At 30.7% G+C, this 25,153-nt stretch overlaps 2 protein-coding genes and 1 long non-coding RNA gene across 3 annotated transcripts; all 3 read right to left on the reverse strand.

Annotated features, from left to right (window-relative positions):
* Positions 1-824: 824 nt before the first annotated feature.
* Positions 825-1,331, reverse strand: LOC121116076 (uncharacterized). Its single transcript, XR_005863757.2, has 2 exons — positions 1,094-1,331; positions 825-1,028 (listed from the first exon to the last, which is right to left on the reverse strand). It is a non-coding gene; the product is annotated as an uncharacterized lncRNA (long non-coding RNA).
* A 462-nt stretch (positions 1,332-1,793) lies between these two features.
* LOC121115664 (deoxyribodipyrimidine photo-lyase) lies at positions 1,794-3,462 on the reverse strand. Its single transcript, XM_040709761.2, has 2 exons — positions 2,967-3,462; positions 1,794-2,906 (listed from the first exon to the last, which is right to left on the reverse strand). The coding sequence occupies exons 1-2, from the start codon at positions 3,385-3,387 to the stop codon at positions 1,903-1,905; spliced, it is 1,425 nt and encodes a 474-aa protein (XP_040565695.1). The 5' UTR covers positions 3,388-3,462; the 3' UTR covers positions 1,794-1,902.
* A 12,019-nt stretch (positions 3,463-15,481) lies between these two features.
* On the reverse strand, positions 15,482-24,670 carry LOC121116587 (glutamate receptor ionotropic, delta-2-like). Its single transcript, XM_040710852.2, has 5 exons — positions 24,347-24,670; positions 21,493-21,762; positions 21,170-21,417; positions 20,805-21,110; positions 15,482-15,730 (listed from the first exon to the last, which is right to left on the reverse strand). Exons 1-5 carry the CDS (start codon positions 24,609-24,611, stop codon positions 15,482-15,484), a joined length of 1,338 nt encoding a protein of 445 aa, XP_040566786.2. The 5' UTR covers positions 24,612-24,670.
* Between the last annotated feature and the right edge of the window lie 483 nt (positions 24,671-25,153).

Consider the following 25,153-nt stretch of genomic DNA (forward strand, 5'->3'; position numbering starts at 1 on the left):
GATTCCGAAGATGATTTAAAGACATGATTATTAAGAGATTGAAAGACCTAATTTGTTTTTTAAAACTGATATTATTTTTTAAACGGCTACACCAATACTATGTTTTGGTAAACTATCTTTTTTCGCTCGTCTGCTCTTGCGACATCATAGGATTTTCCTTGCCATGACTTTGTATTTTTACATTACTGAATTTTATATTTAGCTGCTATTGCTCGGAGTAATTACGCACCGGATAAAAGACCAATTTTTCTTTAATAATATAGAAGATAATTATCCAAAAAATCCTCAGTGTTGCTTCGCGTTTTTCATGAGCACACTAATATGTAACTACTCATAACTTAAATCAATTCCATACATATGACAAATAATCTTGATGATATCTTTGTACCGAAAAGAATAGTCCCAAATACAAGATCTTATGTCTTCTTGTTGCTCATCCATTGATCCAATTAATCTTACTAATATATAAAACTTTTTAATGCGAAATGTCTAATATTCATAATGAAAATGAATGATAAACCTGTATTGAAGCAGGATTTATGATAATTAAGATATTTGTAGTATTGGTTTTCCGGCACACAAATGACTAGAGTTAAATAAGGTGATAAATTTCCGGTAACTTTCTGAAAATTTCCAAGGAAACTTTGAGTTGGGAATTTTCAAATGGATAGGTTAAGTGATTACGAAATGTTCCGTATAAAATTATAGGACAGTATTTTAGAATTTTTATTGTTAGATATTATTATAATTTGATATTGAGTTTTTGAATAGACTGACGACCTCCCCTCTACCCGACTACAAAAAATATATTTTAGGAGTTATGATTCTAGATAAGTTTTATTATATTTTACTACAGTTATTTTTATTATAGCTTCATCCCAATAAATCTTTATTTTTTTGGTGCTGCCCCGAATAAAACACATTAGGGGCTCGGAAGAGAGGATGTAGTATCTTAAATTTCTTCTATTACATTTACGGATATTAACAGGTTACCAGGGGACAGTGAGGCTATTGTTCCAGATCCAGGCCTTAAGACAAATATTTTTTTTATACATGTTGTATTTATTTCTATTAAAAAAAATTTACAGCTTACTTTAAGGGTACGGCAATATATCTCAAACTCAAAAAATGTCATCAAAAAAACAACAACGCTAAACATGTTTGAAACTGAGAGTAACAGACAGCCAACGATAAAATAATACAAATGACCCAATAAAAAAATACATTCAATCTCAACCTAACAAAATTTCAATCGTATAAACCGGATAATGATTACACGAATTCAATATTGCAACTTTTCAGTCATTATTTGAAATATTTTGAAGATTAATTTGTTTGTGAAAAGTAATATTTAACATAAAAGAAATAATATTTCTGCCTCTATCTTTCAACATTGGAAAATTCCCATGGTCACGCTATTTTCAGTCCAAAATTCCAATCATTTCTCAACCCCCCCGGAAAATTGGTATTATTAAAAATCCCTGGAATTTTTCAAACATACAAATGATATCCCTCGCAAAATAAAGATTGTTAATAGAAAGATAAAGGCGTCATAAATTATAATAAAAGTTGAAGTTTTTTTCACTTTTGCAACCATCTATTCGAACTATTCCATATCCAAGGATCGAATAAACTAAACTTAGAAAGACCAATATTTTGTCTTATTCGACTGTCAAGCGTTCTATTGACAGATTTTGAGAATGTAATAAGTATGTTGTACCATTGAAAAGTGTTTATTTATTATAACAAGTCAATGATATTACCTCATGATAAAGAACTCATACAGAATAGAGTCGAGTTTTTTTGTTTTATTATAATATTAGAAGACAAAATAAATACAAAAACATATACTAATAATGTACAGAATGAATATAAGTTCAATTGAAGACAATAAACAATATTTTATCCTTTGTTATTCATTTTATCAAAAGCATCCTGGGCTGCTTGCCGTGATTTCTTAAAGTCCACGAGAGGTCGAGGATAGGTTTTACCCATTATTACACCCGCATTCTTCATGACAGTATCCGTAGCTTCCCAAGGAGCAAATAAATGTTTGGTTGGGACGTTGGTCAATTCTGGAACGTACTTCCTAATAAAAACACCTTCAGGGTCAAACTTCTCACTTTGTAGAATAGGATTAAAAATCCTAAAATACGGAGCCGCATCAGCTCCACATCCAACAACCCATTGCCAACTGGCACTATTAGATGCTAAATCCGCATCCAATAACTTATCCCAAAACCAATCTTCTCCTCTATGCCAATGAATCATAAGATTTTTAACTAGGTACGAGGCAACTATCATTCTAAGACGATTATGCATATATCCTGTCTGTAAAAGTTCTCTCATTCCAGCGTCTACAATAGGAACTCCAGTTCTACCTTCTTTCCAGGCTGCAAGTGCCTTCTCATCGTCCTTCCATGGAAACCCCTTAAAATTGGGGTTAAAGCTCTCTCTTGGAATGTGAGGCCAGTGATGCAGAAGATAGACTGAGAATTCCCTCCATCCCAGTTCACTACTAAAGTGGTCTAGATCTGGTCCAGGAGTTCCAACCTTTCGTGCAGCATACCAGATAATATTAGGACTAATTTGTCCAAATCTAAGGTAGGGAGAGAGTCTGGAAACATGATGTTGAGAAGGAAAATCTCGGCCAATTTTATAGTTGTCAAGTCCATTTTGTAGAAAACTTTCAAGTCGTTCATTGGCGCCCTTTTCGGATATATTCCACTCATTCACAGTTAAGTTGGGGGAATCTTTCGACAAAAGTTGAAGATCCTCAAGAGTCAATGTATCATTTAATTGAAGAAGATTAAGATTTGAAGGCTCAACAAGGGGAGACCGAGGTTCTCCATAGTTTAAACATCCCTTTTTGTAGAAATGTGTGAATATTTTATAGGGCTTGCCATCTAGAAATTAGGAATAAAAAGTTAGGGATATACAATACATAAAATAATTCAAATACGTACTCTGTTGGAGAATGTTTTGTGGCTCCCAAAGGAGGGACGAATTAAAGGAACGAAGGGTAATACCAGCAGAGCTTTTGAGCTCTTTAATGATATGAGATTCCATTTCCATTTCCATGGGCTCATAAATATGATTACAAAATACATTTTTGGAAGAAGCTTTCTGAGCAACATCCTTCAACACATCAAGAGGATTCCCACGAGCAAGAAACAACTTTCCTCCGAGGGTCTTATTCAATGAATCAAGAGCGTAATGAAGCCAAGCCTTTGTTCCGGAACCAAGCTCACTAAAGTCCGCTGCATTTTGTTTCCGGTCCTCAAAGATATACACACAGAGAACTTTACCGAGTTTAGCAGCCTCCACTAGACCAGGGTTATCTCCAAGTCGTAAATCCCGACGAAACCAAAAGATTGAGTTTGGCATTCTCTCACAGTTAAAATTTCAAAACATAATACTCTATAACAAATTTATATTTATAGTTAGTGAATGGGAGAAGGCGTGCGCTTAAAATACATCGAGGAGAAAATATTATTATGATATAATGAAAGCGTGCTCCTAACTTTCTTCTATTAAGGAGTTAAGGTTTAACTATATAATATATAACGTATATATTATTTTACATTATGTAAGACAGCTGCTTATATAATTCACAATTTTATAAGACCCGGGGTGATTATAAGCATTTAAATCCAACCCTACCTGTAAAAAAAGTGTAAGGGGATAGTTTCAAAACGTTTTGTTTTTGTCTCGATCATTCGCGGTTGTTTGACTAGACACGTCAAAATTTAAACGCACATACCAACATAATATATCTGCTATTGCCTCAACTTATTTTTAGATTATATCAGTGTGTAGTTTTTCAACCAAATGCATTCGATTGTAATATTCCAAATGTTGCAACGGTCTCCAAAGCAAAGGAAGCTTGGTACAATTAAAAAAAATCTAGTCTTAGTTGAAATGAAAAGTTACTTTTTAAAACCAATTATTCCCAATGTTATGGAGAAACTCTAGAAAATTATGTCATACATTACGAGGGGTGTGTGTAGGGGTGGGCTGGAGGGGCTTGATCGTCCCTCCAAAATAAATATTTTTTTACGTTACCCCTCCAAAAATGATCTATTTGTGAAAAAATATTTGAATTGTTAAAAGAGATACCACCCGCCCTCAATAAAATCAAGCAGAAACCCCTGATTGCATTTGGTTAATATTTAAAAAATATATAGCCAATCTCGAAGGTATTCAACAGATCCATTATATACAAGATTTTACTGCACTACAGTGCTTGGTAACCATATTAAATTAGCAACTGAAAAATTAATTTGATCTCGGAGACAGTAATTTCCACAAAAATGACTTGTCTTCAACATTTTTAATGCTACAATTTTTTGAAAGTGATTCCATCTGAGGGAATCTTCTTTATATCAGAAAATGTTTATAGCCTGTATAATTCTTAATATGTTTTTTTTTTGTTTTTTTATAAACCTTATATGCTTCAAAGGGATACAAAGGACTAAAATTCTGGGAGATTTGTAATCTACATATAACATTTATTTTTGATATTTATTTTCGTGTTCCCTTTTAATATTTTTACTATTTTATGCTGTCACGAATGTTTGGTTAGACATATTCAAGAATATACTTTTTTGAGTTTTGGTATGTTTCAACATTTTCCCCATGCTTTAAAATGTGGGAAGCACGTAAATTATATTTTGAAGAATCCTTTACCCTGCCTCTTCGGCCTTAAATTTTCCAAAATGCCTTTTTTGATGATTTTGCTTATTATTTTGGACAAAAAGTATGGATAAAACAAACTATTGAATGCCAAAAAAGACATTAAACTAAAATATAAGTATTTTTGAATAATACTTTTTATGTATTTCATTATCTAAGCATCAAGATTGTCCAGTACAATCAAGGTAAATAGAAACATCCATGTGTGCGGAACGCAGTACTAAAATTGTAAACTCCCACCTATCAATGTTATTTTCTCTTATATTTACCCAATTTTTTGCGGAAAACATATTAATATTTTCGAAAAATTTTACACTTATATCAATTTCTTATTTACAATAATTTTCTAACACCATTTTGAAAAGCAAAATGATTAACCTTTACAATTGTTTTACATATTTTCTTAGACATCTATAAATAAAAACGTAAAAATTAAAAAAAAAAGATGATTAGTAATTGTTCTATGCAAATTTGACTTCTCCTAGTAAATGATATATTTAGTTAAGAAAGATTGAGGGATTTTCCTCGAGTGTGGATGAGCTCTATTCCACTCAACGATTATATTACCATATATTTGTACATTATAAACAGGCTTTCCTGTCACTCCAATTAGCTTTTAAACCTCAGTTAACCTCAGCATAAAAAAATATTCTGAATGCTTATGTTTAAAGGATGCTAAGTACCACAGATATTTTAAAGTCAACCACTTAGAACCTCAGATTTTTGTATGAGTGCGTAAATGTTTTATTTTCATTAATTTGATACAATGTAAAGAAAATTTATAATTATATTTTACACCTTAAAGCTGTGATTGATTAATTTCTATTATCTATTACATGATCCCATTTATTTTTGTCCATTGGAATAATAATGTACATTTATGGTATCACACAACCTTTCCTCAAAAAAGATACCAAAAAAATACCCGAAATCATTTGGTAGTTAGCCAAATAAGTCAGGCACACCAACATCTATTTATTTCTTAGTTATGCCTAAAGCTTTACTTTAGGTAATCCTAAAGGACTCAAGGTAAAGAGCGGAAAGACAAAAAATCTACAATATTAATAAGGGGGAGAAACAGTGATGGCAAGTTAAATTATCTATTTAACTAGTTGAGAAAAGTTAATTTCGATTTCATTAAAAATTAACTAGTAAAGTTTAATTTATTTGACCTTAGAGTAACTTAAGTTAAATTAACTTACCAAATCTTGGTTAAGTTAATGTTAATTTTGATGCTAAAAAATAGCTATTTAAGCTTAAGTATATTGAGAAATTTATCAAGGCTACGTAATAAAGATATGTCGGTCTGTCTAGCTGGGATTTTCTCCACTTCCAATTGAACGATCAAGAAAAAAATACAAATTCAAACTCCCAAACTCTTCTGTTTTGAAGTGAAAAAGCATTGCAAGGGAAGCTTGCCTTGTATGATAACTACCAGAGAAGGTTAATGTGGAATGAAACACGTTCAACGACGTATCTGCGGATTTTCACTGTAACTTTAACTTAATCAAGTTAAGTTAAAGTTAAGAAAATTCAGTTTAAAAATTAACAAGTTCATTTAAAAGTTAATTTTGATAAATATAAAATTAACTAGTCAATTCACAGTTAAAGTAATGCTGTTTAGGTAATCATCAAGTCAAGTTAAAAGTTAATTAACTTAACAAATTAAGTGATATAAGTTATGTTAAACTACATTAACTTGCCTAACTATGTAAAAAATAACGTTTTCATCAACAGCTATTGCACCGACTGATTGCTACTCCCTCATGATTCATAATTTAAAATCGTTATTTATTATAAAATAGTCGTTAATATTTTTTTTTATCATCCTTATTAAAGAATTCAATTCAAAATTTAATTCTTTTAAATATATATAAAGTTAAAAAAGACCCGAATTTACTTTTTAAATATTAAATCCTCAAGTAATTTTACACTATAAACATAAATAATATTAATGTGAAATAATATATATTTAAATTGTTCATTACAATTAAATGTGGGCAATAATCAAATCAATTTTCAGTTTGTTTTTTAGCTGCATAGCTAGGAGAGAATTAGTCCTCTCTAAAACATTAAACCAAGTAGCTCATCGAGTACCGTTAGCCTGAGGAAATAGTATGGTAAATATTCGTCATAATATTTTCGCAAGATGTCGCTTTTCCATGACGTCACTCATTTATTTATTGTTCGTACTACATAGTATTAATAAGTTGGAATAAGTAATAATGGGTATATTCATGTCTTAAATATTTAATTTTTACACTAGTACCAACACGTTATCTTAAAGGTAGCCAATGAAAAACAGCTGATTTATGTTAAAATGCTATACTAAAAAGATTTACTATAAACTATAATTATATAATAGGTAAGTTTCTATTGTAAAAACCTACTTGTATAAAACGTTTTTTGTTGTTTCTGTCATTTGATATAAATATAGTCAAATCTGAACCCCCCCTTTGACACTCTTGAAAATGCAACATATGATTTTGGTAAATATAAAACAATTTTTCAAATGTTTGACCCTATTGTCATTGCCAACTTCTACTTTAAGCATAAATAAAATGAAAATTGAAGATTACTCCATAATATTCCATGCTAAATTAATTATATTTAACAGCAATTAAACTCTTAGTATGTTAAGTGTAAAAATATGGCATGAAAAATTGTTTTAATTATTTTTTGTTAATTTTTTGTTCAAATATGGCAAATAATTAATAGAATTTATTGTAGTTTTCAATTCTGAAGTACTAAGTTCGTCTCTTGACCTCCCGATCAGTGGGTTAAATAGTATGATCAGTTGCTGTGCTAAAAAAGAAAGAAACTTTTAGAACTGATTCTTTGAGACTGTGACAGCACACAAGAGAAAATGGATAGTGGACCAAAACATGATATTTCCCGCTATAAAATCCAACATTTTTTTTTCAAATTAAAGGCATAAGTTGCATCTCATTAGGCATTAGATCATATCAATCTGCACATCATTAGTACATATTTATGTTATTTTAATAAGATATTTATATATATAGTCCCAGGTTGAACATGTCGACTTTTTTGGCCAATAATTGTATCTCCAGAGCGACAACTTTTACAAAATCCTCCAAATATCGGAACAATTCTAAGATAAATCATGAAGACTGTGACCTCGAGCAAGAAACGATTTAAGAAGCTGGTAATGAAATTAAAAAGGAGAGTGAGGAATGTCCCAACAAGAAAAATATATGCTTTTTCGCATAAGTATTTTCAAATTATGACTAATATATTATTTAGGTTTATCAGGAATATGAATATTAGTATGATAGATCTAAAGGATCTTTAATACTTTTTTGAATGATCCTTATTAAGGATAATTGATTTGGGTTATTGTCTCATCAAGATAGATGATATGGACTAAGTCTTCACATATTTTACTAAAACTATATAAATTATATATCATTGGGGAAAACGCGAAAGTGAGAAGATGCAAGGGACCAAAGTTTGGAGCATACTCACAAATCTTATTCAATTTAAGAATAAATAATTCTTGATTCTTGAATTGAATTAAAGTCAGAATAATCTCCCAAATCCATTAATAATATTTGAAAGGCGAAATAAAATTTGATTTAAATTTAAAAATTGGAATAAAATATTGATTTCTCTAAATTTATTTAATTATGGTAATAAAAATAATTATTAGAATAAACATTTATAAAATATAGGTATTTCAAGCGTCATTTATGTTTTAACTATACGAACTATTACTTTTCGAATAATTCGGTCAACTATTTCTTCTTTTATGAGGGCTTGAATGCTTCATCTCTATAATGGAAAATATTGAGGTTTTGTAGACATAAAATGTTAAAATAATCCGAGTGTATTTTTGTTTGGTAACCATAGATGTTAAAAAACTTAATCCGTTAAAGGTGATAATTATTTAAGCTTTCAGAAAAATTGGGGTTATAGTTTATTTATTTATGGCTCAAATAAGAGAATTAGATTAAAAAAGTTTTAAAATACTCATAGGACCTCTAAGGAGCCGTTTAATTAATTATATTTAGATGTGAAAACAAATATATAATTTAGAGATATATATTTTTATATTATTATTGGATTCAAACTTGAAATATTATATAAACATATTCATACAGGTTCATTTTTTAATTTAGATGTACACAATTTCAAGAAAACGTATAATAATTACTCGTATCATTGGTATTATCTGTTATAATTATAGAAGCAATGTAGATGTGGGCTAATATTGCATCTAGAACACTGAAATTAGATATTTTCCTTGCACATTGGACATTTGTTACATCTCAACTGAGAAGTAGAGCTGATAAGGCGGCGGCAATTATCACCTCTCAAGCACTCCTTTGCTGCTCATCTCAAAAGTAGATGGGGACTGGGCCTTTGTCACTTTGATCCAAGCTTGATTAGGGTATATATTGTATAATATGACGGAGCAATGATAAATAAACATTTGTTCCAGTTTTGATGAATCACGAGGCTCGAACATCAGAAGCACTACTGACGAGTTGTATAAAAGCCACAACCATTTCTTTCATCAAATTATCCTTCCATATACATCTGTTATTGCATCCAAGAGAACTTATGTCCTCTATATGATTTTAGGAAAAAATTTGAAGGGAAAAAATGTCAAATAAAAATGGTAGGAGAAAAAAAAAAAAAAGGAAAAGTGACTAAGTGGAAAAAATGGCAAGATTAAATAATAACCAATATAATCCTATATAGCATTAAAATAATTTAGGTGTTTATGTCTGATGTTCGTCCCACTTACAAACAAATATGATAAAAACGCATTTATTTCAAAAACGGAGACAGATACATACTTTAACATGAATAAAAGTTGTTCAAAATTATAAATTACGTACGTAGGGCTATGTTTAATTCTTATCAAATCAGATTCCTGGGCTCTGGAGGTCAAGTTTTTTTTTTGCGAAGTTGATTTTTTTCATAAACAAGATCAATTCCCCAAAGTTATTTTTTGAGGTATCGGTTGGAGATTCGAAAATGCACGAAAAAAAATTAAAAATCCAAAAAATTGATTATTGTCTTAACGGAAAAAGGTAGAAAGTATACTAAATACGAATTTAAAAAAGGAAGAGGAGGATTAGCGAGTTAGTCTTGGGATGTATCTTCATTATGGATGACGGAGGAACATCTAATATAATTATTGTATTTATTGCAAGAATCACCCTTACTTCTAGTGGCGATGAGTTTCCATTTCCACTTAAAAGGAAACAGTTCTCAATTAAGTTAGCAATGACAATGAATAAATCTCAAGGTCAAACATTTGAAAAAATTGTTTTATATTTACCAAAATCCGTATTTTACAAAGTGTATGTTACCTTTTCAAGAGTGTCAAAAGGGAGTGCAGGTTTGATTATATTTACATGAAATCTACAGATTCATCAAAAAATGTATATACAAGGAGGTTTTTCTATAGAAACTTACTTATTATATATTTATAGTAGATCGTTTTAGTTTAGAGTTTTATCATAAACAAACTAAATATAAATAAAATCTTTTTTAACTTTTCATTGGCTATCTTTTAAGTAGCAAGTTTGCGCTAGTATATATTAAGATAAAATATCAATAAAAAAACACAACAGCAGTTCGAATGAAAGAAAAGCTAATCACTTAATTCTTACGCCATTTTTTCCTCTGCCATTTTTTCATGACATTCTTTTGATATTTAGAAAATGCTATCGAGAACTGTTAAGTTCAAATACTTTTTATCAAGCTTAGGTTTTTGTCATTGTGTCAGAATATTTACATTGAGTTGGTCTAAAATTTTGTTGATAATTAGATGTTTATTATAAAAACTATGTTTTCTTATAAATCACTAATCTAGGTTAAATTTTTAACCAAGGGATTTCAAAATGAAATAAAAATTTAATATTAAATGAAAATAATTACAAATTAATTCTGAGTAATATCAAGGATAACAAAAGCATTTTCAATTGAAGTTTCCTATGTAGACTTTATACTTAACAAGACATTCGCATTACTCTTGAAGCCATAATTTTGAATTCAGCAACACTCTGGATTCGTGTTATACTCTTGAGTAAATAATTTATAGTTTCCTTTATAATATAATATTAAAAAAGTACTCAGGACGACTGATAAACATAAATTAATTAATAAATGTTGAATGTAGATTGAAAAATTAATTCATTTATGTTGTGGTAAATTAATTAACATATTGCATGTAATGGGTTTTAATTGGGGAAAAACAATATGTTTTTAAAAGTGTTCATTTGTACCTATTTGTACGTGACTTTTAGATAATTACCTACATTTAGCTTTGCCAATTTAAATAAGGTCAATTTTTTCCCTTTAGACCAATCAAGACCAATTTTTTCCCTTTAGACCATTCAAGAACACTTTTTTTCTATGAGACCAGTCTATACATAACTTTTTTAAGAACCGTATTAGTTTGTTTTAACAGGGATCATAATAATTTTCAAATCGAACCTCAACAATGTTTGTCAGGTTCTGTTAAGTTTATGGTAAACCAATGTTACATAATAACATTCATTTATTCTTAATTAGAGTACTATAGATTACAGTTACGCTTTCTTTCTCAATATCTTCTTCGTTTTTTTTGTTATTGTTGTCGTTATTTAGTAAATTTTTTTGGACTCTCATTTTAATTATATTTTGGCATTTATTTTTGAATGAGTACATAACAAAAAAATTTGAAATTAACTAATATTAAGAAAGTGATGTAAAGGGTGATAAAAAATTGGGAAAATCTTGAAAGACTTATAAGGAAATAACTAGTCGGGTTAGAACCATAAAAAAACTGCATTTAATAACAATAAAATATTCATAATAAGATATTACCTCTCTTTATAACCTCAGCCACACGGGACTCGAAACTTTGGCAGGCCTGGGGACCTCGTGCGGATCCAGCATTGCTATTCTACGGGTAATGGACTTCTTAACAGACGAATGATACTTGGCACAGTTCTCATGACAAAGATACAAATTGTATGAGTTCAGGTCCAAGCTGATTGCAGGCCAAAAATCCGAGATCCAAATTTGGGGATATTTTGTGACTAAGACATCTTGCACTCTTTTGGCCTTGTGGACCAATGCACTGTCATGTTGGAATGTGTCATTTCTTTCTCGAGCAACTCCATGCATCTAACGAATGTAAATTATAAGTGCAAAACCTGAACCAGCACAATGGCAAGGCTGAATCTGCAAGAGGTCACCTGGAACTTCCGAAGGTTCCGGAAATAGTTTTACATAATCAAGTTTATTCGTTATAAGCCTTTAAATATTTTCCCAAATTTGTCTGGACCACCCTATACATCCTCTATCCAAAGAAAATCTATTGTAAAATACTCATAAATGACTCAAATGCATTCGTTCATGTAGTTATAAGGTAACTAATAGTAAATTTTTAATTAAAAGCTATATAATTGTTGATGGTTCAGGCCTTGAAAAATTCACTCTCGGTTTTTTATTTTTTTATTAGATTTAAATAAAATTGAGTTTGTCAAATTGCTTGTTATTAAGAAACTCAAAATTAAATTGTACGTATTTATTCAATTATTAATTGATTAACCATTAATTATAGTGGTATGTATTAGTTAATTTAAAAATATAAGGCCTGTAACTCAATTCAACTTTTAGCTCCTTTTCAGGAGAAACTTGATCATGTATTGTCTATTGGGCGATTGGCCTCATAAAATTTTTCCTTATGGCAATTTGCCTTAGGATGATACACCTTAATGTCATTTTACCTCAGTGATATTTCGCCTGAAACTATAAATAATTAGAATTATACGTCGTGTTTGTTTATTTTGGTAAAAATGAATGTTCCTTTTGAACTTTTGAAAAAAAATATGTAATTTTATTACAATATAACGCGTTTAATGGTTATTTTCTTTTAGAGTAATGATGGAATCAGCCCCCAAAATTTCAATACATACATATAGAAATCTCACTATATAATGAGTTTGACCTAGAGACAAAATAGGTAATACAATGAGTGTAATAGAAAAAATAAAGATATACAATTACGACATCGAATCGAACGGAAAAAGCTCTAATTACTTATCCGTTATTAATGAATATTAGCCAAAATAAATTATTCATTTTAGAAAAGACTCATTTATTAACTAACAAGCATAAACAAGATTAATATGAAGCAAGATGATTATTTCATTAGTTTTTAAATTTGGACGAAAAATTGAAAAACCTTAGTGATTGAATTTTCATAAATATAATTTTATCAAATGATATACATACCGGGTGGTCCATTAAAATCTGAAAACTTACTAATTCAATGATTAATTCACTTTGAGTAACTGAAAGTAATTCGATATTTTCAAGTATAAACAATTAGTTTCAATACAAAACAAACCTGAGCTCTCTAAATTACGTATAATTCGAGAAAATGACAATTGAACGTTTCGTCGAATTTACATTTGCACACTCCAAGAACACCCATTCTACGCCATCAGCAAGTTCAAAATGTTGGAAGGGAAGAAGGGATCTGTCAAAAATGCCAAACTGGATCCGAAGGAGTTAAAGAAAACAACCCAGACCAATCCCCTCAAGTCCATCAAGGTACATCTAAGATATCTCTGGATTTCACACCAAACTGTCCAGAGAGCTATTAAAAAAGTCGGGGAGAAAAGCTTTTTGAGATCGGCTAGGCCATTTTTGACGCTAGCAATGAAAGAAACCCATCTCCTCCCTTGCAAAATTCTTTTGAACAAGTCTTTTGAGTTCTTTTCAACAAATGATGTAATGCGATCGGGGACAGTTGCCTTTTCTTGAATATTAAAAAAGTTACACCCACAAAATTGACATTACAGTTGTATAATATATTATAATGCAGTTCTTGTTGAAAAAGTTTCTTTTTTTTCAACTTATCTTTGAGATTTTAAATAAAAGCGAACCAAAAATTGCGTACTTACTCAATACATAGCACATAATGTAGTCATTATTTCATTGTTAATTATTGAGAGTTGCAAATCAGGGCCATTATCACAAAAGGATATACAAATAACCAAATCAGATAATTAAATGAGTGTCGAATAATTTTTTTAGAGCTGGTTAAATATTTATTTACATTTTTTCCCCTTGCAATTTTTTCCTCACTCCGGGAGTTCATTTATATATATATATATACACAGGGTGAGGACTCAAAACTTGGGAAGTCGAAAGACAAGTTGTTCCGCTTCTCTATGATCACGGCCTTCAGGGTACTGCAATTAAGGTGAGAAGTCTTGTCGTTCTTTGCCTACAAGAATGCCAAACAGCGAAGTCCAGCGGGTTCACGTCGGCTGAGGACGAAGTCCAGAAGTCTGCTGGCCAGAAGGAAGCCATGTGCTCTCTGCATAAATACTGCACCTTCTTGATGCGTGGTCCAGAGCACCTTCTTGGGGAAACACATCGCTGTCCCTGAATAACGTGCTCTTCAATCTTGGTACTACATGTTATCTGAGGACCTTGTAGTAGATGTCCGTGTTGACTTTCTCGTTCTACTTGAAGAAGTAGGGAGTCTTCTTGGTGTCGTCAGACTCTACGACGCTGAGACCATGACCTGAGTTGGATATTTGAAGGTCCTCTCGACCTGAGCTCTTGATTTAGCCAAGAAGCGATCATTTCTCCTGTTCAGAACAGCGTCCACTTTAAAGATCTTCATGTTGGAGTTGGACTTCTGCGCGGATCTTCGGCCAATTGTCCTAGAACCTTTTGGACCATCAAATTATAAGCCATATTTATCCATTTATTTAACATTTTTAATTTTCTGAAAGATTTTATAACATAGTTTTGCAATATTCGCAAAAATGAACCAGTTATTTTTTCGACAACATTATTCTTGATAACTTTTTTGGTTTTGCATGTACAAAAAAAATATTGGCAGCTTTGTGCTCATCCTTACAATGTCAATAAAGGATATTATGTACTTTTTTGGAAAATTACTGTAACACAGTTTTTGTAATTTTTCCCACGAATTTCCATTTGGCAATTTTTTGACAAAAATAAAAGATGGATTTCTTATCTAGATAGAATTTTTAAGGCATATTTGTTGCAACGTTATTTGAAGTTTATAACACTTAAAAAAAAAAATCATAATAGTACAATTAATTTAATATTCATTGAGTAAAATATGATGCCCGAAGGTATACCCTAACGCACGGCCACATCGATGGAGTCTAAAAATTAAGATGAAGTAGTCAATGGGATTTATACTCCCTCCTTGGCCTGAGCAACATCGGGTAACCCTTTTATAGTTATAATATATTTTTTAAATAAAAAATTTGATTTTTGTATCTATTTATTTTTAAATTGACTTTTGTTTATACTTTTTATTATTACAGAACATCTTTATTGAATATCATTACTAATATGGTGACCAAGCGTTCTATTTTTACATCCTGAAAATCAATGTAACCCATACAAACCCACATGAGCTTATACAAACTTACCCAGACGCTCTGAACAGGATGTAAATACAGGGAATGTATTTGCAAAAAGTCTAGGGTTGGTCAGTCTACTTATAGCTGTAAAAAAAAGTTTAAAAAAAAAACACTTACTGATTCCTGCAATTTCAAAAAAGTGTTTGTGGAGTCTATTACCAATGTCCACGACTGAAACCACTGTGTAGGTCATAGGGTCTTACATTAATTTGATATTTAAATAAATGTAGTAGGTTTTTCTATCCTCTTTATTCATTGATTCAATAAATAAATCTAGTTACAATTTCAAATTGATAAAATATTTATTAAAATTAAGAATATAACAAGATGAATAGCTGGTTTCAAAACCTTTTCTCAATGATAAAGGCAAGAGTTGAGAGTCCAAGTCCCAGGAAAAGTATGATAAATAGTCCAAAAGTATCATTTAATGTTTGAGAATGATTATTTTTGGCCATTGAGCTCTTGATAGCCTTTATTCCGGTACAGCTTGTTTTATTGGGAATACTTTCAGAATACCATTTGGAGTAGAGACCCTTTTGAAGGATATTGAGGATCCATTGATTCGTTTCAGGGAGCAATTGACTTCCTTCCTTTAAAAGTTATATTAGGTAATGGAAAATTCTATATATAGAATGCGCACTCTTTATATAGGGCTTGAAGATGAAAGCTGCGCCCTCTTTTGGTCACCCTGGAGATGAATATCTGTCACAATATCATTTTTTTTAAATCCTGCGTAATATACAGACAAAACGCATTCTTTTAGTCTAATTTTGTAACAATGAAAGATCTTTACTCGGGGCTGCCCGATATTCACTTCACAGAGGAGGAACGTAGATACAACGTTTTTATGTCTATTTGCAAGTGAGGGCCTATACAATTATCAAACAGAATGTGATCCCTTGGATCACCCTGTGGCCAAGTCTGGGACTACAAAGTCAGAGGCTGTTTGGAGGCTAAGGGCAATTATATAGAGTAAGCCTCAAGACACATGACTTTTAATGACTTTGTTTTATATTTGAAATTAAATTATTAAAAATTGTGGATTTTATGTACTTTTTGTAAATACGAAAGACGGTGCAGATTTCACCCTTGAACCCGATATATATTTTTTTTGACCCACTCAAAGCATTTGTTTATATTTTTATTATTAGTGTATTAAAACAATTATGGTAAAAATGTCTTAAGAAGGTTAAGGTGTTTTTTTATAAATTTATCTATTAGTTTTTTTCTATAACCAAAATAAAAATAGCAGCCTTGAGTTAATTTACAAAAAGGAACGAAAAAAAGACACCGCTTTCATGTACAGATTATTCATTGATAAGGTATAAGGCAATGTTAATAGAAGGGCAAGGTTATTCCATTACACTTTTCCTACAAATGTTTGACTTCCACCATGCATTTTAATAGTGACATCAAAGAGTTTAACTGTTACAAAAAGTTGCTATAGGGTATATTGCCTCCCTTGACTGTCACTGTTACAGTACTGCTGTTATACTCAATTTCGACACGTCTGTCTGTCCTGCACCACAGTCAGTACGGTACATCAAATTGAAAATTACATGATGACATACCCTTATATTTCTATTAACTTTGGTGTGAAAATGAGGCCCCTACTTTGTCTAAACAAGATCAACTTTTTTAGGACTAGGGTGGCTCTTCAAAATAATGTTTTACTTTCAATAGACTCACCCCTCCATTTTGTTCCCAACATAAAAAAACTTTCCTTGCAAAATATTTTTGATTTAATGTTTAATGGTACCCCTTGCTTTTTATGTTTATCCTATCTCGAAAAAGTGAAAAATAAATAAATAATAATAATAATACGATATCTCCAATTATTTCTAATAGTTAACAAGAACAACTTTCTCTATAAGCATAAATACTTTTTAAGTTAATACCTTTATTAGTTGAATATTAAGTTATAAGATTGAATACTTATTGTATTATAAAGTACTTTATCTACAAAATGAATCATCATTTGATGCACTCTTTTTAACATATATATATATTGGGCTAAATATTCAATATCGGCATTGTATTGACATCGCAAAATTCATAGATATTTCGATATTAGCTAGGAAAATTTTTATAATGCAATCAGAAGAAAATAATAAATAAATTGTTGTTCATTTTTTGTAACCATGAAATGCTTAATACATAGAGTACTCAGACATCGATAAATGAATGCTTGCATCTGTTATTACTTATGTACTAATAAAAAAGAATGTGTAACAAAGCTTTTCTTCCAGGTCATTACATTAGGTAAATTACACAGGAAAACAATTAGGGGGGGGGAGATTTTGTTTAAATAAATTAATGACAATAAACGAATTTATTTATGAGTGCAAAATCCAAAACGGATCTCAGTTTTCCCCTCAGTCATCTGAATTGTGAAATATATCGAAATTATATCGATTATTATCGTTCAGAGTCATTTTTTACCCTTAAATCAATACTCAAATTAAAATTAGGGTTAATAAAACATATGTAAACGGGTTTTTTATGATAAAAAGACATTTTTATTGATTCTGTATCTTGTTCTGAGCTCGACATATTTCCATTTCTTGTCTACAGAATGATGAAAAAAGTCATTTTTCTTCAGAACCTTATAGCTAATTCATAAAACTTATTGATAAGAAATATCATAGATTATCTTATAGAAAAATATTCAATGTATAGTTTAAAAAAAGATATAGTTCAAAAATATGCATCTCCAAGGATTTTTGTTCAATTTTGTATTTTTTGAGTGATCCAATTTCGAAATATTAAAATTTTCTACTCATTGTGAATCAATTACTTTTTTGTTTCGATCCTGGTATCTTATTCTAAAAAAACAACAACAGAGTCCACTCTACTCCCTCATGAACCTCATGAGGTTTGGTAGTTTTCCTCGGATGAATTCTCCTACCATCGTCCTTTGATGAGTTTGTAATCCAAATTCGAACATCTATTAAGATGGATGATCAAGTTAGAAGTATCTTCCTTTGATTGCCTCGATCTTTCTTTTAAGTTTAACGAAGCCATATAATTGGCATTTAAATCACAAAAATATGATGATATTGTTTACTATTTGCAAGTAAACCCCTTATAAAAAATGTGATCAACTAAAAAATACAAAATGGAACAAAATCTATGGAGATGGAATTTTTTATTTAATCTCAAAGATAAATTCCTTTTTTTTTTGCTTGAATTCATTTCTACAAAATGAGTGTTCCTCTTTATTATCCAAGGTAAATGAATGAAAAATGTGTTTTTAAATTATTACAACTCAAAAACCACCTGTCAGATTCCAGAACCTAATAAAGGTCTTATCACAGAGAAAATATTTGGTTATGACTTTTTTTTTAAATATTGTATCCTTAGGAACTGAATCTTTTAACAAACAAAACAAGCAAGTTGTCACAAAGAAAGAAAAATGCTTCACGTATAATGGAACATCTAATTATTTGTAAAATATTGGATCGGATTGTGAATTATTTTGATATCAGCCCATGTGTAGTGCACCGTTTTTATTTCCAGCTCTATTCATTTACTAACATGAAAGGTATAATGTAGATATACATAGAAAATATTTTCTACAATCATCATACTTTCTATTTTGCTAAATTTTTACAATCAAATCAATCTTTATTAATCACTTAACATTTTGAATGCCTCTAAATTTACAAAAATGATTTATAATTATGTATATTTCAATTTAATTAAATCAATAGTAAAATGAAATATCATGATGCTTATAGTAGTTTGAAAACTTTTGTCTTAAAAATTCATGAATGCAATTCCAAAATATATTAATTAATGAACCATTCAAAATAAAATAATTAGTATTTCATACTTATGAATTAGTGATAAAAACCCACGTGCTTTTTGATAAATTACAAACCTAATTTCATAGATATTATAAGGAAAAAATCATTTTCTTTTGATGCATAAAAATCAGCAAAAATAGCCAGTAAGTTACTTCGAATGAACAAAACTTAAAATTTGAATAAAGAAAAATAAAAAAAAAGATACGAATATTTTTATTGGAAAAAAATTCTGACAAAGTATTAATCTAGAGGCCGTATTAGGATTCAGTATTTATGTTCTAGGAAAAAAGTACAACCTCATTAATGTATACTACGTTAAAGCAATATTGATGTGTAAACTATAATCAAAGGTTCTGAAGAAAAATGTCTTGTTTCATCATTCTGTAGACAAGAAATGGAAATATGTCGAGCTCAAAACAAGATACAGAATCAACAAAAATGCATTTATTTATATGATTAATAATAATTAATTTGTATTTATTACAATATGTTAGCCGTCACAATGAGAGAATCATTGTTTGATAGCTTATATTTGATAAGTCATATTGGGATTATATAAAGTATCATAAATATAATATATATATGACCCGTCAACATAAAAGCAAGATAGAATTATTTTTTTTTAAATTTCTCACGTTCAGGTCAGAAACTTTGCAGACCCCCCCTCGTAGTTGTTATTTCCAGCTCTGGATATGAAGTTACACTAAAATTGTGTTAATAGATTTATCGTCCGTTTAGACGTATCTTATATACACAAAAATAAACTTTTGAATCTTCCTCCGTTTTTTTCTGCCTAGCAAGAGTTTTTGTTCTTCACTCTATGTACTATTAAAAGTTAGAAGGAAGGGGGGATTGCATTAGCCTTAATTCGTCTTGGATGAACACTTATGAGAACTCAATCTGTTCAATAATTGTCCAGGTAGTAACATGAAGGGGATATTGCATTAGCCAGTTAACAGTTAATTCGTCTTGGATTACATGAACACTTATGAGGGATGATAATGAAATTATGATTCCATGTCAATAAATTAATCTACATGTTTACTAATTTTTCCGGTGTAGGTTATTAATATATATGATATGGGGAGATGAGTTTCTCTCGAGTAGACTTACTTTGATCAACTAAAGAGAGTTAATATATATTAAGTTAAGTAAAAAGTTCTGAGCATTTTTTACTAGGCGTCTTTAGTGAGCTAAATCTCATGATTAATACTTTGCATCACAAAAAGATTAAAGTATCTTTCAAGGTCAAACTTAAAATTTAAAAAAGTCTATTGATAGTGTTGTGTTTGATGAAGCCAGTTCTGTAGCACAGTGATCCAAAATGGAAGTAAAAAAAGTGAGAAATTGATATATTATTCAGTATTACTATGACCACTGTGAAAAGACTTAACAGGCCACCAATTTTTTTTCTGTCTATGGATCCAATACAATATCGAATCCAACAGCAAAGCGGTGTTTCCAACGATTCCGTTCTGGTAATATGGGCGTTATAAAAGACGATAAAATAGTGAAATTCGTGTAGTTGGACTCGCATGTGAGCACTTATTCCATTGCCCAGGAACTAAAAATTAGCTAGAAAATCGTTTGGGACCATCTAAATCGGATAATTCTAATTATGTTAATTTTATTGTCAAAACACACGCAAAACTTTTTACTTCAACTATTATATATGCTATTGGAGGAAGTGTTGCTGTCAATGAGACTTCATTTGATCTACTAACAATAGTTAATATATGTATATATATATCTACATATACGTGTAAACACACGATAGATGCTGTCACCTGGCTTAACGGATGGTTAATTAGTACAAAAAGATCCACCCTCATAATAAAAATTGATGAATAATTACTTGGAAAGCCATTGCAAATGATGTGGCAAATAAGTTAATTTCTCCAACATATAATTTACATTCTCCCGTCCCTGAAAAGTCATCAGATATCAATTTATCGATAGAGGTTCGCTCACAGACAGATCCAAACAATCCTTTTCTGATTTCCTTTCTTTTATTAACACAATTAGCTCCAATATTACCCCTTTTTTTTGCTCCATCATATAATTTGTAAAAAGTTGTGTGAGGAGCAGCCATTTGACCGAGTTGATCTAGAACGGATCCTTTTTCAATGAACCAAGGCAATTCATCCTGATTTACCAAGTCCTAAAGAATCCCAACAAGCTATATTAGAACATATCCACTCTTTTTTTCACCGGACATACTTGAACGGAATTGATTGGAATAGGAATATTAGGTACAACGAGAAGGGATGCAAGAGTCCCTGAATAGCTCTTTGCGATGATAATGAGAGATAACATCCATACAGCTGAGAAGATTCTTTGATATATAAACTTATCTGGCGCCCATTCCGAGGGTTCGCCAAGAATATTTCTGTAGGTGAAGGATATAATTTTCGGAATATGTTTATGTCCAATTCGAAGACCAAAGAAAGTGATATCACTGATGATCACTAAAATGTAAGAAACAATGTGGTTGATTCTTATGAGTTAACCTTTTTTAAGATAGAAAAAAAAAATCAAATTACAGATGGTAGTGTACAACAGGGTTGTTAGTCCCAGACTGAGCCAAAGCAATAATCCGAATGGTCTTAAAATGATCCAGTAATTTTGATGGGGTTGGATGGGTACTATGACAGCCCAATAGTCAATGTCAATAGGAACTGTAAAATCACAGGCCTGCTCTCGTTCATAAATGACAGCAAAAGGTCCAAGAGCAAAGTCAACTTCGTTTCTTTTGACCATACCCAACATTCCATTCCATTCTCCATTTTCATTCCTTACACCCCATTGTCCATCTGAAAATATTTTTGTGTTAATTAATATTGTTTGGTTTACCGCGACTATACCGGGGATTCTATTGAAATCTGACTACAATGCCCGTCAACCAATCATCGAGGCCCTCAAAGCTACTGTCAGTCAGTACTGGGACGCCATAATTGCCGCTAAGGGGGGCTACATTAATGATTAAGAGAGCTCTGACACACATATATTTATAGTATTAATTTTTTTATTATATCTTGTTGAATTTTAAAATTCAAAGTGGTCAGATTTGAATGGACCACTCGGTAACAATTGAAAAACAATTAAAGGGAGGAAAAAATACGCAAATTTTTTAATTCCATTAATATATATAACTTGAATTGATGGAAACTAAATATAGTTATTTTTGAAAAATGGCCTTGAATTTCAGAACAACTAAATTTAATTCCTTTTCTGTCGATGTGTTAAATATATGGAACACGGATAAATAATTAATTAATTGTTTTCAAGAACAAGCTTTTAGGTAGGCTGAAAACTTATTAGGTGGACACATAAATGACTCATTTGTGTTAAATCGTATGATTTTATAGTTAGCATCAACCTTTCAATGCTTTGTGTACTAATTTGTCAGTTTTCGGACAATTGATTCATAAGTTATACTATAGTAAGTGAACTAGCCTTTCAGGGGCATCTACAGGGTGTAGGCTGGAGGGTCTGTAATCTCCTTCCCCCAAAAAAAGGAGTTTTACCTTTTTACTAGAAAATTTAGTATGTGAATTTTTTTCAAACTTAATGTTTGAAATTTAACTTTTAAAAAATTTTATACTTGAAATATTTTCTAATAAATTAAAAAAAAAATTCGATTAAATTTAATATTTGAAATGTAATGTTTAAAATTTTTTACTGAAAATTTTTATTTTTTAATTAATTTTTTTCCAAAAAATTCCAAAAAACAAGCCTTCTCCCCATCCCCCCAAAAAATATGTATAACTTTAATCTTATAATCTTGCGGATACCCTTGGCTTTGTTGGAAATATGTAGGATTTAACCCAAGTCCGATCCTCAATTCTAATCACAGTCCTACAAGGACCTACACTTAAAACTCCCTCAAAAATCCATAGTGCTACTCTTCGTATGCAGACATTATCTATTTTAGAATATAATAATAAAAATAGCAGCTGTAAAAAATTTAAACTTGTTCTAGTTGCTACTACAAATATTTCATATTTTTTACAGCTCTATTCATAAATATTCATGTTAATTTTTGACCCCTTTTTCAACTTGTCTCAGTTTCGTCTTTCCCAATGTTTATGATATAAAATCTGTACACAAGAAAAGAAAAAAGTAATTCTAATGACAACACGAGGGTTTGTAGTTATGTATGCTATAAATGATATCGTACTGAATATTGATATGGAATGTTTCTACAAAAATTAGTTTACCGCTTGAGCGTATCCCAGAATATACATAGTCTTGGGACGACAAGATATTAATCGTACCAGAACGAAGTCATTATAGTCAAAGAACAAACGAATATTATATTATCCTTCAGCTTTTTCTCTTTCTTCACAAGCCAAGATGTAGATAACACAAAAGAGTTTCTTTTGTAAGAGTTTGTCTCCGTTTCTTTTATTAATGTCTAGTTTCACCACATTCTTTATTTTTTTTCAAACGAGGTAATTTTTGATTTTGTTAGACGAAACAGAAAACAAAATTGTTTTATCCCGTCTTCATCTACTTTTCGTAATGAAAAAAAAAGCTTAATTGTCCAATACCGTGTATGAAAAATTGTCCTGGAGAAAATTGCCATTAGGGAAAATGTATGAGGAGAAAATTACCATTCGGAAAATTTCTAGTCATTTAATAACAAAATCAAAATTCCTCGGCCAAAGACTTGTTTTGTACAATGGCAAGCCCACCAAGCAGGTTAAAACCAACAACCACTTCTTCACTAAGCATTTTAGCCCCTCTTAATACTTTAGAATGAATCCTAGGTCCATTGGTAGATTAAGGTATATAGAAAAGAAATTAAGCTGATTAAAAAACCAAAGCCACTGCTTTACAAAGTATTTAGACCCCCTTCAAATACTCCAAAATAAACTCGCATTAGCTACGGAGCTAACCAAGGAAACACTTCTTTATGTAGCACAGTATTTTCAAATTTGGTCAAATTTCTATAAACCATCATAAAATTAACCCTTGTACAATCTACATGGTTCCGGAATTTATTTAACAGTATTTAGAGTGGGCATAAATGCTTTGTGAAGTAGCTGCGGTGGTTTCTAACTTTCTTTACGTCCTTGCCGGATCTCCAATCAACCCCTGGTCCCAGAATTTATTTGGAGCATTAAAAGAAAGGGACCCTGTAACTGCTTGGTTTCCCTACTATTGCATCAACCAAGTTTGGACCTAGTTATTGTGATTTTGTAAGTAAATGACAGGAAGTTTTCTTAATAGTATTTTTTCACACTAGCAACTTTTACCCGGGCAATTTTCCCTAATGGCAATTTTCCAAAGGCAATTTTCTCTAGGGAAATTTTCCTAGAACTGTCCAATACCTTTTGTTCTATCAAACTTATTAAAAATGATTGATTAAATATATGAAATTAAATGGATTACCTGGCGGTCTTAGGATTTCATATTCAAAGTTCATAGCTGTAGCGAAGAAGTTAAGAGCTGTCCACATGATTCCGGAGTAGCTCACATTTCCATTCGAGTCCTCAGTGATCTCAAAAAAGGGTGACCAGTGCTCAGCGGCAATTTTCAGAAATCTTTTTGAGGTTAGACTTTTGTTCTTCGACTCTCTGCTTAAAATTTGATTCACCGTTGTCATCCCAAACAGGAAAAGAATGCAGAAGTGATGTGATCTGAAGAAGCTGGGCATATTGGCTCATCCTTTTTGGTTCATTTTTTTTTAAAGTGAAGGATCGAATTACCGTTAAAATAGTAAATATAATTTGTAAAACTTTTATTTGGTTTTCTTCTTGGACAAAATTATTAAATATTTCTACATATTTAATCACTCTCAGTGAAGTTTTGAATAACGAGAAGAAGCTACTAAGCTCATTGAAAGCCAGTTCAGTTACTTCTTTTTTAGAGAGTAGATTTGAAGGCAATTACCCTCTTCTGATAGCGCAAATTTCTCTTCACATATATAGTCATTGTAAGAGTTTAATATTATATGACTTACCGGTTTGTCAAAAAGAGACAAATAGGTTTATCTTTCAATTGGGAGGGGTTCCATAATATGGGAGAAGATTAGCTTGGCTGTCATGACTTTTTGTTAGATTAACTTTAAATAACATAATCTCTTTATTTTGATAAAAAAAAAAAAAAAAAAAAAAAGCATGAATGGATCTCATTTTTTGCTCAATCCCCAAGCCTGGTTAAAATTGATACATTTTAATTTGTAGTTAGATATCCGAA

Source organism: Lepeophtheirus salmonis, chromosome 4 (assembly GCF_016086655.4).
Source record: "Lepeophtheirus salmonis chromosome 4, UVic_Lsal_1.4, whole genome shotgun sequence".
Taxonomy (NCBI): Eukaryota; Metazoa; Arthropoda; class Copepoda; order Siphonostomatoida; family Caligidae; genus Lepeophtheirus; species Lepeophtheirus salmonis.